This window comes from Colossoma macropomum, unplaced genomic scaffold (assembly GCF_904425465.1).
Source record: "Colossoma macropomum unplaced genomic scaffold, Colossoma_macropomum, whole genome shotgun sequence".
Lineage (NCBI taxonomy): Eukaryota > Metazoa > Chordata > Actinopteri > Characiformes > Serrasalmidae > Colossoma > Colossoma macropomum.
The window spans coordinates 44,320,243-44,335,177 of record NW_023494785.1 but is presented as its reverse complement, the minus strand read 5'-3'; the positions used below and the strand labels follow the sequence as shown (position 1 = coordinate 44,335,177).

Below are 14,935 nucleotides of genomic sequence, written 5' to 3'. Positions count from 1 at the left end.
ATTGCCCCTAACATCATAGAAGCCATTAAAGGTGTCTGCTGGTGTCCAGTAGTCACTAATGATATTCTGTGTTTTCCTGATGGGTTTATATGTCACAGTGTAAATGACTCTGGATTAACAGGTGTTCTGATTCCTGATGCACTTGATGGTGATTCCTAAAGGGAAGGTATTCTACAGGAAACTAGTGGTCTCTAATGGCAACCCTTAAGCCTATTTCCTTTAAGTCTTAGTCCTGAGTGTCTTTTCTGAGCAAGGTTGTGGTCTAAAATGTATCATCAGGCACTGAATTCATAACCATTTCATGTAGTGACTTTCTGTGAGGGAGCTTTTAGAGGTGGACGTCTGGTTCCTATCACCACCACTGTGAACAGTTCTGACTCGGTAGGTTTATCTAGAACAGAGCGTTTCACACCAAACCACTCTGAACGACTTTACTTACATTGTAACCCTTTAATTATGTAGACATTTTTAGAAAATGGGGGGAATTCCTCTTTAAATTACTCCAAAATATGAAATCACTTGGTTGTTGGTTTTAAACTGTGTCGTTTTTGAACTATGCAGAACTTTTTAAAAATCGGTGGACTTCCCCTTTGCGTTCTCTGGCTAACTGCTTTGTTTGAGACCTCTTTAGTCAATTACTGCTCCCTAAAGGGGTGATAATCAGCCTCTTAAGAGTAAACTCATGTTTGTAAAAGCTCTCAGAGAGAGAAATATGAACTATAAATTACTTTTAGAGAATAAAAAACAGCCCCCCGCCCCCCCCACACCGAAACCACTTTGAGTTTCAGAGTTTCAGGTGTTGCAATGCTTCATTCTCACCAAACAGGGGGATTCTGGGTAGGGTAGTCCTGAATAGAACGGCTTGAGCAGTGTGGCCGGTTTTGCGAACTACAAATCCCACAATGCATTTGTTTACAAGGCAAACAGTGGAGACGGGTACACGAACGTGCAAGGTGTGTGTGTGTGTTTGTGACACTCCCTGTTGATGGGAGAATGGAACGTTAGTGGACGTGGAGAGTGGAAAGTTCTCAGCCGCGTTTCAGGTGAGAGAGGTTTAATTGATTAATTGATTTTTTTGGATTATTAATGATCAAAACGGGCAGCCAGACAGATACGTCAAGATTTAAAGTGATTTTCTCATCGCACGAGGATGAAGTTGGCTTCATATTCACCAGCAACTCGTTCGAACTTTCCGTTCCACCTTAAATGCTGCAGCAGTTACGTTCTGGCGCCTGTAGCATTTAAGGTGGAACGATAACGAGAAGGTAGCGAATAAGCAGGTAACTCCGGCGACGTAGAGGTGAAACAGTGAACAGGTGAGGTGGAAGCGCGTTCCCGTGTGGGTTCACGCGCACACCTGCCTCACGAGGGACTTTTTATGCACTTATTTGCTTACTTGAGTAAACTCAGCGCTGCTGGCTGGTTCAGAAGGCGCTCAGTCTGTTGGGTTCTAGTGGATACTACACTCTTAAATCTGGTTCTTTAAGGGTTCTTTTGTAGACAGTGGTTCTGTGTGGATCCTTGAACACTTAAAGTACCATTTGCGTGCTTAAATGCCTATTTTACATGGCGAAATGGTTCTTCAGATTGATGTAGAATGTTTTGTATATGGTTCTACATAGAACCCAAAACACCAAAAAGGGTTCTTATGTTATAAACTTGACATCTGAGCCGTTTTTGGTGCTATGTAGAACCATATGCAACACATTCACCATCAATAAAGATCCAGTTCACCATGCAAAGAACCATGTAAGCATGCAAATGGTTCTTTAACCCTTGAAGAACCCTGTTTTTTTCGAGTGTAGTGGGGGTTTCCCTCATTTCCGTATTATGGTTTCGGACACAAACAGGTGCATGTGTGGAGGCAGGTGATTTGAATAGAGCCAATGTGTTTGCTGCATTCAGACAAGACAAGACGGACCTGTTTTTTTGTGAACCACCTAATTAATGACGTACTTACGTCGCCATGAAGCACTAGACGGTGAATGAATGTCTACGCAGACGCAGTTTATGGTTCCGTTGGAAACAGCTGCCCATCTGTGCTCAGCAGTAGCTGACTGTTTACTTGAGGATGATAGGAATGTATGCAGAGGTGGCCTATAATAGCAATACCACCCTCAGGCTACAGTAGGGACGGGCAATATGACTATATTGTTATTGTGAAAAATTAAGTCACAGTACACTTTTCAGAGCATATTGTGGTATTATCAGGACTCGCCTAACTACATGTTTCAATACAGAGAGCATAATTAGGCCTGCTTAATTCTACACTGTTCGAAATACAGGTTCTGTTCAGGTATATTTCTCGTTCATCAAGGTACAAACAGTGTAAATGTTCCCTCAAAGCTCCCACAGTGGTTTTAAGGTCTGATTGTGAACCTTAAATCAGTTTCTCCAGGTGAAAAGTTCGTATTTGTACCTTTTCATAACCGAATGTTTTAAAACAGAACAGTAAAATAAAAGCCTGGAGACGAGACGGGGTGTGTGGAGTCAGTACAGCTTAGAACATATCATTTCAGTGGATTATGGTTCAGTTATGTTCCCTGACTAAAGGTACTGAGATGAACCCCTGAGGGTTCCGCCCCAGTGAATGGCGCAGTTTACAAAACACTGAATAAAAAACATTGTGGTTGTAATAATAATAGTAATAGTAATTATTATTATTATTATTATTATTATTATTACAGTGTTGTTTACACACCGATCAGGCATAACATTCTGACCACCTCCTTGTTTCTACACTCACTGTCCATTTTATCAGCTCCACTTACTATATAGGTGCACTTTGTAGTTCTACAGTTACAGACTGTAGTCCATCTGTTTCTCTGATACTTTGTTAGCCCCCTTTTACCCTGTTCTTCAGTGGTCAGGACCCCCTATGGACCCTCACAGAGCAGGTACTATTTGGGTGGTGGATCATTCTCAGCACTGCAGTAACACTGACGTGGTGGTGGTGTGTTAGTGTGTGTTGTGCTGGTCTGAGTGGATCAGACACAGCAGTGCTGCTAGAGTTTTTAAACACAGTGTCCACTCACTGTCCAGTCTATTAGACACTCCTACCTTGTCAGTCCACCTTGTAGATGTAAAGTCAGAGACGATAGCTCATCTGCTGCTGCACAGTTTGTGTTGGTCATCCTCTAGTCCTTCATCAGTGGTCACAGGACGCTGCCCACCGAACGCCGTTGGCTGGATATTTTTGGTTGGTGGACTATTCTCAGTCCGGCAGTGACACTGAGAAAGCTGTAAAGAACCTGTTTTAATGTTCTTTAAAGAACCATATACAACAGAATTTTTCATCATAGAGAAGAATAGTTTAGCAAAGCAATAAACTATTCAAATCGGTCTTCAAATTCTGGTTCTGTAGGTACCAAAGAATCCTTGATGAACTGTTTTGTACTTTTAGATTTTAGTTGTAGTTAATGTTTAATGTGTTTCAGCAGCAGCACGTTATTAACTGATAAATAATGCATGTTATTCACTATTTTATTATAAATGTATGCAGACATTGTAGAAAAATCTACAATTAATCTCAAGGTACAGACATGTACATTACATGTTCCCTCAAAGGTACAACAGTGGTTTTAAGGTCTGATTGTGAACCTTAAATAAGTTTTTCCAGGTGAAAAGTTTGTATTTGTACATTTTCATAACCGAATGTTTTAAAACAGAACAACTTCAATCACAATTATAATAATATAATTATGGTACAGTTATGTTCACTGACTATAGGTACTAAGAGGGACCCTTGGGGGAACCACCCCAGTGAAAAGAGTGTGTTCACCTAAAATTTCTACTTTTTCTTCTCTTTTGTCATTTCACGGTTTCTTACTAATTATCTGTTATATACAGATAGATGCAGTTTGGCAGGACTAGTATATTATAATTAGTCTGTATGTTTATCTGCAGCTGTACTGCTTTTATATTGTTGAAAACACTAATTCCAAATAGTGTAAACAGAACGCTTATGGACAGATTTTCATATGAGAAGGTTAATATTTTCTGCCTTTGAGGAAGCCAGTTTGTCTGGTTATCGTTATAGCATCTTTAAAATTTCTGTGTTTATCACTGACTCACGATCAAGGTAAATACCAGAATGTTTCCTGTGAAGCTGATTCAGTGTCCAGCATGACTCATGCTTAAAGCTCTACAATTGATATCGTTCAGACGTAATTGAAAGAAAATTCCATAGTTTCGTTCAACATTTCTGCTTTGTTACAAGCCATGTTCACAGTGGTGGTGATAGGAACCAGACGTCCACCTCTAAAAGCTCCCTCACAGAAAGTTACTACAGTAAATGGTTATGAACTCACTGCCTGATGACTGAGACACTGTTTCACGATAGTTTTGAGAGCTTAAACTCCATTCATGGTGGAGGAATACATAATATGCAGGGTGTTGTAGGGAGCAGGGAGCCATTTGAGATTCAGCCCCAGCATGAGAAGACGTGCACCGTTAGCTTGGTGCTAAATAAGACTTGTGATGGTAATATGGTGACCAAAAAGTACTTATTAAGCGAAAGTTTGTGCATTAAACAGCGCTGTATTATCATATGTTCTTTCTTATACAACAAAAACTTAAAAAAATCATGAAATGACCGCAATATACAGCGATAGGTGACTGAACCTTCTCCTCATTCAGCGGTCAGTGGTTGCTTAGCAATACCGCACTCTAAAGGAACTGCATTTCTTGGCGGAATACTTATTTAAGTCAATTATTTTTAATGATAATTTAAATTATTATCTAAAACATTGTGTATTTTAATATATTTTATGTTGGCCGCCGATTTATAAAAGCTGTAAACCACTCAAGGTAGTGCGTTACTGCGATTTTATCGATTTATTTATAAAATCACAGTAACCCACAGCCTCTCGTGGCCTGTGACTAACAAGCAGTAGTACTGAATGTGGATCAGTCATGTCTGACTGTTCTCTGACTCATCTAAGGTCCGTATCAGTGCCAATACCAATCCAGTAAATGGAATCAGTGCATTACTTCCTTTTCTCATTTCCATGTTTCGAGACTGCGGTCACGATGCACTGTAATGTGATTGAAGGTGCATTTATCTCTTACCAAATGTTTCTACTTTCAGATGTAAAAGATGGCAGCTGTTAGAAGCAAGTCAATCCGCCGCACTGGTAGTCTGCTTCGAAGTCGATCAGAAGGGACTCTGATAGATCTGGACGACAATGTGACCATCAACAACAACAACTTACATGGTAATTAAGGTCGGACAATCTAAGGAGAATGGGAATTGTGTATTCTTAATGGAGTAAAATTGTGTCAGGGTTAGGGTTGTGTTGTATAACAGTAATAATGGCCTGTCAAATTTCTACTCCATGTCTGAACGGCTAAATGAGCACATTTATATTTTAGAGGGGTCACTGATTGGTGGTAAGGGAGCCCACCGATAGGTGGCACTTACAGAAAGATGTCAAAAATTAAAATTAGTAGCAGATAAAACCTCAGCATGATAGCAGCTCAGCCATGGCTAAGCGCCCCACTCACCACAGAACACACTTTCACTCTAACAGCAGTACTTCAACTCTGCGCTCTCAGATATCCTCTAAATGGGTCATTCCAGCTTCACTTAGCTGGAACCGAGCTTGTGTTGTAGCATGTTTGGCCTGCTAACTAAATTATTGTTAGCTTAGCCAAAAGGCTACGGTCCCAAACCGCATAGAACACATTCAGCTTTCACTCCAACACCAGTCAGTCGACTCTGCGCACTCAGATATCCTCTAAATGGGTCATTTTAGCTTCAGTTAGCTGGAACTGAGCTTGTGTTGTGGTGTGTGGAATGTTTGGTCTGCTAACTAAGTTATCACTAGCTTAGCCAAAATGCTACAGTCGCAAACACCATAGAACACATTTAGCTTCCGCTCCAACGCCAGTCAGTCAACTCTGCGCACTCAGATATCCTCTAAATGGCCATTGTTTAGGCTTCAGTTAGCTGGAGCCTGTACTGTGGTGTGTCTGTCCTGCTAACTAAGGTATCGTTAGCTTAGCCAAAGTGCTACAATCCCAAACACCACAAAACACATACAGCTTCCACTCCAACACCAGTCAGTTGACTATGCGGCCTCAGATATCCTCTAAATGGGTCATTTCAGCTTCACTTAGCTGGAACCCAGCTTGTGTTGTGGTGTGTGGCAAGTTTGGCCTGCTAACTAAGCTATCGGCTAACTAAGATATCGTTAGCTTAGCCAAAATGCTATAATCCCAAACGCCACAGGTTCGATTTCTGCTTTCTGTCAGTCGCTACACTTTTTCTCTCAGACATTACCTTTTACCTTCTACACTTGTTTCAAGTGTACAGTAACAGTTAGTCAGAATCAAAGCTGTGGTATGTGGCACTGTTTGGTCTGTAGCCTTGCTAAGCTAATGTTACGTTAGTCAATCAGGCTGTGGGTTCAAACACCCAGAACAGGTTTAATTTCACCTTTCTGTCTCTTCAGTGCCGGTTGCTCGACTTCATTCCCTCAGATTTTAATCATTTATCATCTAAACTTGCTTCAGTGTTTTAGTTACAGCCAGGATTCAACATGTTCTGTGGTGAGCAGAGCTGTTATCATGCTAGCTGCGCTGTGTAAGATTTAACAGTCGTTTGATAGAGGGTGTGAAATTTACTGCCGCATAGTCAACTGACTGGTGTTGGAGTGGAAGCTGTATGTGTTACTTATTTGGTGACCATGTAAGCACATTAAACTTTCAGTATTTTCAATTTTGAAATAAAAAAGGATGTAAATGCAGCAACATAAATGCTTTTACATCATACTACGTTACTAATATACTCATTCCCTTTGGAAAGTATTTGGACAGTGTAGTTAAGGTCAGCACCCCTGGTTTGATAAGGTCAGCACCCCACTGACTGTTTGCCACTGCTGGTCCACTCTCGCACCACCCACATTACTGTCCTGCATACAAGCTCTACCTAGTTTTTAATCTCCCCAAACAGATTTTAAATACACAGAGACTTTTATTTTAGAAAATAAACTAAGACAAATATTACAAACAACCAAGAAAAAAAAATAATGACTAGTCCTAATGTGAAATGATCTTATAGTAAATTTTGTTGTTGACACTGTGCTAGAAATAAAAACTAAAATGATTTACTAAATCAAATTACGAAGTGTAACTAAAGAAATAAAGGAAAGAAAAATCAGCAGATTGGACTGTGAGTAGAAAATGAGCGATAGTATGTGGACTTTTGTCTAATACTCCACTTAACTGCCAGTGGACCACCCGGAAAATGCTGAGCAAACCGCTAGTGGACCGCCAGCTTTGCCATTAGCAGGCCGACAGTGGACCACTGTCCTCTTGCTATCAGGGAAGAGCTTCTGTTTGTGCTGTATACTCAAAGTTATAGTTAAAGTGACAATGACAAATATGACTAATATTACCTTTTAATTTGGGGTATTTTCTGGGCATATATAACTCGTGTGTAAAGGGACTGAGGTGGACATAAGTATTGGGACCACTGTTATTATTTGTTCCAATACAACTACATTGAAACAACAATTGCTGTTTCCTGTAATCTCACTGTTTTTAAGATTCTTTGCAAAGCTGTTTTGGTTTTGTGTAATGAAAAATAATTGGATAAATATTGGATGAGGTCAATGGCAAGTCAAAGACTCCTGTGCTGAACTATCAAAAGTGTCTTGCCTTTGCCATTGTGAAGCACCGTTTAATGAGTCTCTATGCATTTTCATGAATAGGCAAAAATGTTTTTCTTGACATGTCTAAACCTGTTGTGGTGTGGCCGTCTTTTGTTACATCTCCAATAACAATGACTGAGCAAGCTTTGGAGGGTGTAATGCATGCCTGAACGTTGACTGTACATGTTTGGGATTGTGTGCCTTAGATGGTCTTCATTTTTAACGCTACCTTCTTGGGGTGTAATGTTTCTGAAACCGAGACCAAAACAGTGATACAAACATCCACGGTCTCATGTCGTGGGTCTGTGCAGCCTGTTGAGCTCTCATTGTGATACTAATGTAACAAAACTCATTTTTAATTTCACAATTAACACTAAAACACATGTAAATTATTTTTTTTTTATGTTACAGTAAGCTGTATACCATTCTTTAGTATTCCAAATTATTGGTGAATTAATAAAATCCAGACATTTTCCTCATTTTCTTTCTTATTCACCTCCCCAAAAAAAACAAACTGAGGTATCAACTGAGCTGTGGCAAAAAATCTGACCGTAACCATGGATTTGGAGACTCGTTACACCCCCAGTAGCTTCATTTATCTGTTCAGTAATCCTGCATACAGTAGATGTTGCATTCTGAATGTTGTTTTTGATTTCAGTGATGTTTGATTCACCTTTAGTTATTTTTTTTATGCTCAAGAGCAATTGTTCTGCACACATTGGTACTGATGACTAGTGGGGCTGCCACTATATTGATATATTGATTCTTAATCATTATCACAATTTTGGTCTTTGCAATACTGATTATTCTGTCTCTTTTATTTTGTCCATGCTGAACAGTCAACAAGACTTAGCCAGGCTATATGCATAGACTATAGGAGGGAGAGAGAGCGTATCAAAATCACTTCACTTGAGCTAATACAGTACTTTAAAGGTCCTAAAATGACAGTGGGGATTGCCCTAATGGGAAAGATGAGACCAGTTGGAGAAGGGCATGTTCAAACTGGTATTAAAACAAGCTGTATTATGACCCTAGTAGAGTGTCCAGGTAATCGTACAGTATCTTGTTGGATATACAGCACTGTGGATTCCATTAAAAAGAAATTTTCTGTTTTTATTATTTTTATTTTTTTTTTTTGGCAGGGACTTACATACCTCAACACATGGGCAAAAACTTGGAATGGCCTATCTTACAGCCAGAAGTCCAGCATTCAGCACAAACAACAAATCCCTTCTGGAACGAACTCTCGAGATCAAATCCTTTCCTAGATGACATTGTCTGCAGAAACACCACAGATTCAGGTGTGTCCATACTGAAGGAAGACCCTCTAGCTTTGTTTGGGAATAGTAACGAAGATTCTGAAAGCACATCCTCAGACGAAAACAATTTTGGCCATCTTCTGGAACCCAGGAGGACCAACTTCAATCGGTCCGGACGATGGAGGAGTGCCTCGGACATTCTTGACGATCTTGAGAAAAAGGAGTCCAAGAAGGAGAAGAGTCTTAACGCTCAAGCACCTTTCTTGAAACCTGATTTTGAGTGGCTGAAAAATGATCGGGAGGCTTACAAAATGGCCTGGCTGAGTCACAGGCAGCTAACCAGGTCCTGTTTGGACCTCGACCTGATGAAGCAAAGTCCTGGCTGGGCCCAAACCCAAGCTACAGACATGCAAACTATGTGTAAGATCGATCACAATGGAGGCTCTGTGCAGTTACCGGACTGTGATATCAGTGCCCATGTTCCCCAAGGTCATATCCCCCCAGGGGAGATCCAGGAAATGGCACTCAAAGCAAGCCTTGATCCACCACGTGGCATCAACAATAACTACACAGCGACCGTGAGCCCTCTTTTGGAAGTCAGTCTCAGCAACCTCAACACTACGGAAGGCATCACGCTTGATATTAAAATGGCAGCTGAAGTGAAGAATGACCCCTTGAGCCAAGTGATGACAACATTTGTAGGTCTGGTTGCTCAAAGGAAGGAGGGACCTTATGAAAAGGTCAAAGACTGTTACGTATATAAGGATATGTTACAAATGAAGCTCCAGGAGTTGAAGCCTCACATGTATGTCATTGCTGCTGCAGAAGCCACAGTTATTCAGCTGCCAGCGACCTCAGTATGGGACTACCTAGAACGACATATCACTGTCGCAGTCTACGGCCCCAAGCACATTCATCCGTCTTTTAAAGTCGTGCAAGTCATCTCTTGGCACAACAACGTTCCACCCAGGCTTCCTTTCTCTGACTTCCAAAAGGGAAACAGGAACTTGCCCCCAGTAGTCCTGCAGCTGTGGGGAAAGCACCGATTCAGTCCTTGTGGCCTAAAAGATTTGCACATTACAACAAGCGTAATTGACTCAAAGTTTGAAGTGAAACATGCTGATCAGAACAAAGAGGTCAAAAAGGAGCTGCTCAAGATGGCCAAAGTGATCCACCTGCCGTTGGAGCTCTCCAAGACAGACAGTGGAGAGATGGGTTCTTTCATACTGGTTGTCCAGGTGAAGGACTCAAATTCCCTCCCATTGACAGACTTCCACATCACTTCTCCGGAGGCCGCTCCCCTGAGATCAGACAAGCATGGCCATAAACATCTGGATCGTCACAGGGAAGCGCCCATTCCAGAAGAATCCGTCCCGGAGTTCCCAAAGTTTCAAGACGTGGTAGTGAATGTTCAGTGGTATGGAGTGACGCTGAAATCAGTTCTCAGACAACCAAGGGTGGACTATCTTCTGGAGTACTTCAAAGGTGACACAATTGCTTTGCTTTCCAGAGAAACCGTTAAATCGGTCGGCCAGTCCAGAGTAAAGGAGTGGTATATTGGCTTTCTCAGGGGAAGTATTGGCCTGGTGCACTGCAAGAACGTTAAGATCATCCCAAGAGATCAGGTCATTGACTTCTCTGGGGTTAAAGTCACGACACAATCCCTGTTGGACAATATGACGCTGCCGTTCAAGAAACTCACGTACATGTACTCTGCCATTCAGACCTTGGTTACAGACCACCTAACTTGTTGGAGGACTTTTGCTGAAGCTCTAGGTTACTCAAACCTCTCCGTAGACACTTTCTCCAGGAGGCATGCCGAGACAGTAGCGGAGAAGGTCGCCTGCGTACTTGAGAAGCTTAAGGAAGACTGTCACACAGACAAAACCAAAAGGAAATTTCAACATGAACTCATTGTTGTAAGTTGTATAAATTTCTCTTGATTGTTATTTGATGTTTTGAGGATCTTGTTGTTTGAGCATGTTGATGAGTATTTTCTTGTATGATGTATATTGTTCTTTTCTGGTAGGGGCTGTTTAAAATGGATGCTCAGGGCCTTATAGCCCACTTAATCCAGAACACAGTCATTCTGTCTACAGCTGTTGAGCTTGGTGTGAGATGGAGGGAACTGGCTGAAAGAATTGGGAAACTTACCAATGCTCAGATTGCTGGTTATGAGGCACCACACAGGGGTAAAAATGGAGAAGTCAGTGCCCAGGTGAGCATCTTACCTGCAAGCTTATTTTGCAGTTGATATTATTAGCAAGTTTTAATATTTCAAAATCTAACATTCATACTTTTATTTAGGGAAGAGTGGAAAACTGGAATGCATTATTTAGATCTTTATCCACCGTACGTTTTCCTTCTGTGTTTTGAGATGGCATTACCTTTGACCGCTGCTTTAGTGAAGGCAATGACGGCAAGACAGCTTGTTACTGTTTTATTTCAGTTAGATTGTCTCTGAAAAGTTTGGGGTTGACATGCACAGTTCACGGCTCTTATTACTGTCCGAAAGAAGCAAAATATATGGCTTTGTCACAATTGTCTTCTTCAACACCAGCCACTTCACTCCCTCAGATTTGAGTCATTATTCTATAAACGTGTCAGTTACCTAGAATCAAAAATTAAAAAAAAGACTAGCTTTCATTGGTAGCAGGTTTCAGATGGTCTAGGCTGGTCTTTGGTGGTCATTAGCTAGATTCTAGCTGCTCCAAGAAGGTTAAGGTGGTTGACCAGCTAGTCGTCCAGGTGTACTAGGTGGTTAGGTCAGGTGGATTACAATTTGGGTCATATGTATTAGATAAAGATCATCAATTATTTATATGCTCTCCAACATTTCTGTCAGTTTGAGATGTTATAAGCATTTAGCATAACATCTGTTTGCACTTTGATTTGCCTTCCATATTTCATGCAAGGCATCGTTGGGTGTCTGGTTGATTTACTAAGGTGGATGAATTACGTTCTTAAAATCCAGAGCACATCAACCCAACGTTCTCCAGCAAGCAGTGTAGAAATTAGCTTTTAAACCAGTGCTTTGATAATGCTCCTTGTATTTTCACATAGCTAGCTATGTTAGCATATGTTAGCATCAAGCTTGCGTGGTTAGCTCCGAGCTATATGGGATTTTTATGACAGCCCTAGTTTAAATACGGACATTTTTAGCTCGTAACAGGCACGTAAGTAACACTCTTTACTTTTTATGTCTCAGTTTTTAAGTAACTCTTTATTTAAAGGCTTGAACTAAAAGTCTAATATGGCATTAGCCTGATATTATTAAGCTCTCTGCTACCTGTCCAGCCTCGTAGTGAGGGCAGAACCCAGTTATATAGAGAATATGAAGTGTAAACCAGTTAAAGATAGTATGTTAGGAGTAAACAGTGTGTTCAACTAGTCATGAGGGTCAGATTTCAACTCTTAACAACTGGCCTTTTTCAAGGAGTCATAGTCTCAGGTCTGCTGAAGCTCTGCACTGTTTATGCTTGTAGCATTGCTGTTCTTGCCTTAATTTCATCTTCTTTCAGCTGTACTGACCACCACAAACTGCATGTTGTCTCAGAAATGCCTTAGAGACGTTTAATGCAACAAACCAATAACTTAAATATTGTTTGTCACTTTCTTTGACTAAAAATGATAACAACACTTGTTAAACTCACGTATAATCCAAATGGAAATTTCATGTATTACACAAAAAAGACAAATAGGCAAAACCTTTCTACTAGACCAGCGGACGGCAACAGGCGGGTCTTTTACTGTCCTGTTGCAGCTCCTGAATCAGATTTGTAGGTAAAAATAAAATAATCCTCCTTTACAGTAAAATAAAGCTCTGCTGATCGTTCAACACAGTTTAACAATAAATGGTCTTAAACTCTGGAGTTAATGTAGAACTGCTAATTCACCCTTTAACCCTGAAGATCAGCGCAGACTGCTGGTCACCATAGCAACACAGACAACAGTCTCGCCTAGCTAGTAGCTAACGAAACGGCAAAGAGAGAGATTTAAGACGAACATCGATAATTTGGAGACGGATGGACTTGTTTGCATTTATAATCACTCCAGCTGGTTTCCTGATACAGTTTAATCTGCAACGAGAAACTGACAAACACTAAAAAGTTGTGAGGCTGAAGTCGCTTTTCATTCGCCAGCTTCTCATTTGAATTGTCCCGTTCCACGGTGGAACCAGAAAATTTGAACAAGAAGCTGGTGAATGAGAAGCGACTTCAACCTCGTACAAAGTCAAATGTTGAGAGACATTTTACAAGAGGCTGTTCCACTTTTGTGGGAAAGTTTCCTGCTGGAGATGTGAGAAAAGCGGTTGTAGCTGAGCTAAAGCTTAAAGCAAAGCAGAGTAAGTCTGTGTTTTTATTTATATTTTTAGTCTATACTAGTACATTAACACATACTGAGACATATTTACAGCCAAGATGGTTAAATGCACATAAAATGTTGTGGCTCCCAAGGTGGTTTGATTTATGTTGAAAGGACAAAATCGCTCTTCTTAACATTTGGGTTGCCGACCCCTGTACTGTGATGTCATGTGGTTGCAGTGGCCTACAGAAAATAAAACGGTCTCTTTGGTAATGTCATGCTCTGTCTCCAGTTGGGAAGGCTGAATGATATATTTGAGTTAAATTTCATTGTTTGCTCAGTGTTCCTGTGAGAAATGGACAAGAGAGAGTGCAATGATTTGATGCCGCATGGATGTTGTTTATTTTCAATAATTAATAAAGTATTGCTTAGTTTATACAACATGTTCCAGTATCACTGGCCATGTACACCATATTGAGGCTTTCATGATGTCTTAACAGTCAGGTTTCCCTTTAACGAACTGGTTTTTAATGCTAGTTTAACAATCTTTTCCAGTCAATGTGGAAGCCTGCGTATGACTTCCTGTACTCCTGGAGTATGCAGTATGGCGATGGCTACAGGGACATGATCCAGGATCTACATCTGGCCCTGGACAAGATGAAGAGTCCAGTGACCAGGCACTGGAGACAGCTCACCGGAACACTCATCACAGTAAACTGCATGGAGGTCCTGAGGGCCTCTGCTTTCCACAAAGCGTAGGCGATCTGCAGTGGCTGAGGTTCGAACTGAGGTGGGCCTTCGCTGGGTTTCTCTACATCAGCACTGATTGGCATCTGTTGGCGTCGGCTGCGGACTTTGTTTTGTACTTTTTATTCACCTGCATGACGAAGTTGCAGCACTGTCTACAGTTGGGAAAGCTTTGGCAGTGAAGGCAGAAGCCAGTCTGCTGGAACTGGATTTGTACTGGCAGAACACGGAAACCTTATTACTCCGTTATGCAAGAGTAATGCTGTTAAGCATTATTAAGCGATTTGTGAAAAAGATCCACAGTAACTATGGCAGCAGCTTTTTATGGCTGTGTTTGTGGAGCAGTGAGCACAACTTTGCCCTTTCTGTTTGTATAGATCACTGAATAAGTGAAGTTATTTACAGCTATATGTATTTTAACATATTGTATAAATGTTAGACATGGAATATATTGTGGGGATTTTCAAAGCCAGAAATTGCCCAGACCAGCAGGTAAAAGAGAATCACATTACTAAATAATTTTCATAGGTTTTTATGTAAATTCACTACACAGTCCTTGTTACATCTGCTTTTCAAGTTGTTGTGAAGGCGTATGTGTGATAAATTCTGTTTTTGTCCGCTTCCACTTTCTATAAATTCTCTTCCATTTAAGATTGAAGGATATTCAGGAGGATGTATTGAAGGCAATAAATGATCCAGTTCAGCACTATTAGATTACCTGACCCCAGAATTAGGCCTCGATTCTGCGATCGCCTGACTAGATTAGAACCTTTTCTTTGTACCTTTAACCTCCAAGTGTCTGTCTTTCAATGTTTTGTGCCACACTCAAACTCACTATAGCATCAGAACCTGAGCTATTTTTCCAGTGCGCTTAAAATATCTATTGTTAACTTTGCTAAAATATCCTTTTTATGTGATGTTGTAACTGTGGATGTTTTGGACTAGAATAATAAACTAATTTTAACTGTT

The 14,935-nt window shown here is 40.7% G+C and overlaps 1 protein-coding gene across 1 annotated transcript; it reads left to right on the top strand.

The window, feature by feature from the left end:
* Positions 1 to 933: 933 nt before the first annotated feature.
* Positions 934 to 14,935, top strand: macc1 (MET transcriptional regulator MACC1). Its single transcript, XM_036596220.1, has 5 exons — positions 934 to 1,043; positions 5,090 to 5,216; positions 8,798 to 10,833; positions 10,944 to 11,132; positions 13,775 to 14,935. Exons 2-5 carry the CDS (start codon positions 5,099 to 5,101, stop codon positions 13,976 to 13,978), a joined length of 2,547 nt encoding a protein of 848 aa, XP_036452113.1. The 5' UTR covers positions 934 to 1,043; positions 5,090 to 5,098; the 3' UTR covers positions 13,979 to 14,935.

Excerpts from the sequence above, each read along its gene's own strand:
- macc1 (XM_036596220.1), top strand. The coding sequence starts at position 5,099 with ATGGCAGCTGTTAGAAGCAAGTCAATCCGCCGCACTGGTAGTCTGCTT. Across the intron at positions 5,217-8,797 it reads CAACAACAACAACTTACATG|GGACTTACATACCTCAACAC; the intron begins GTAATTAAGGTC and ends TTTTTTTGGCAG. Across the intron at positions 11,133-13,774 it reads ATGGAGAAGTCAGTGCCCAG|TCAATGTGGAAGCCTGCGTA; the intron begins GTGAGCATCTTA and ends AATCTTTTCCAG.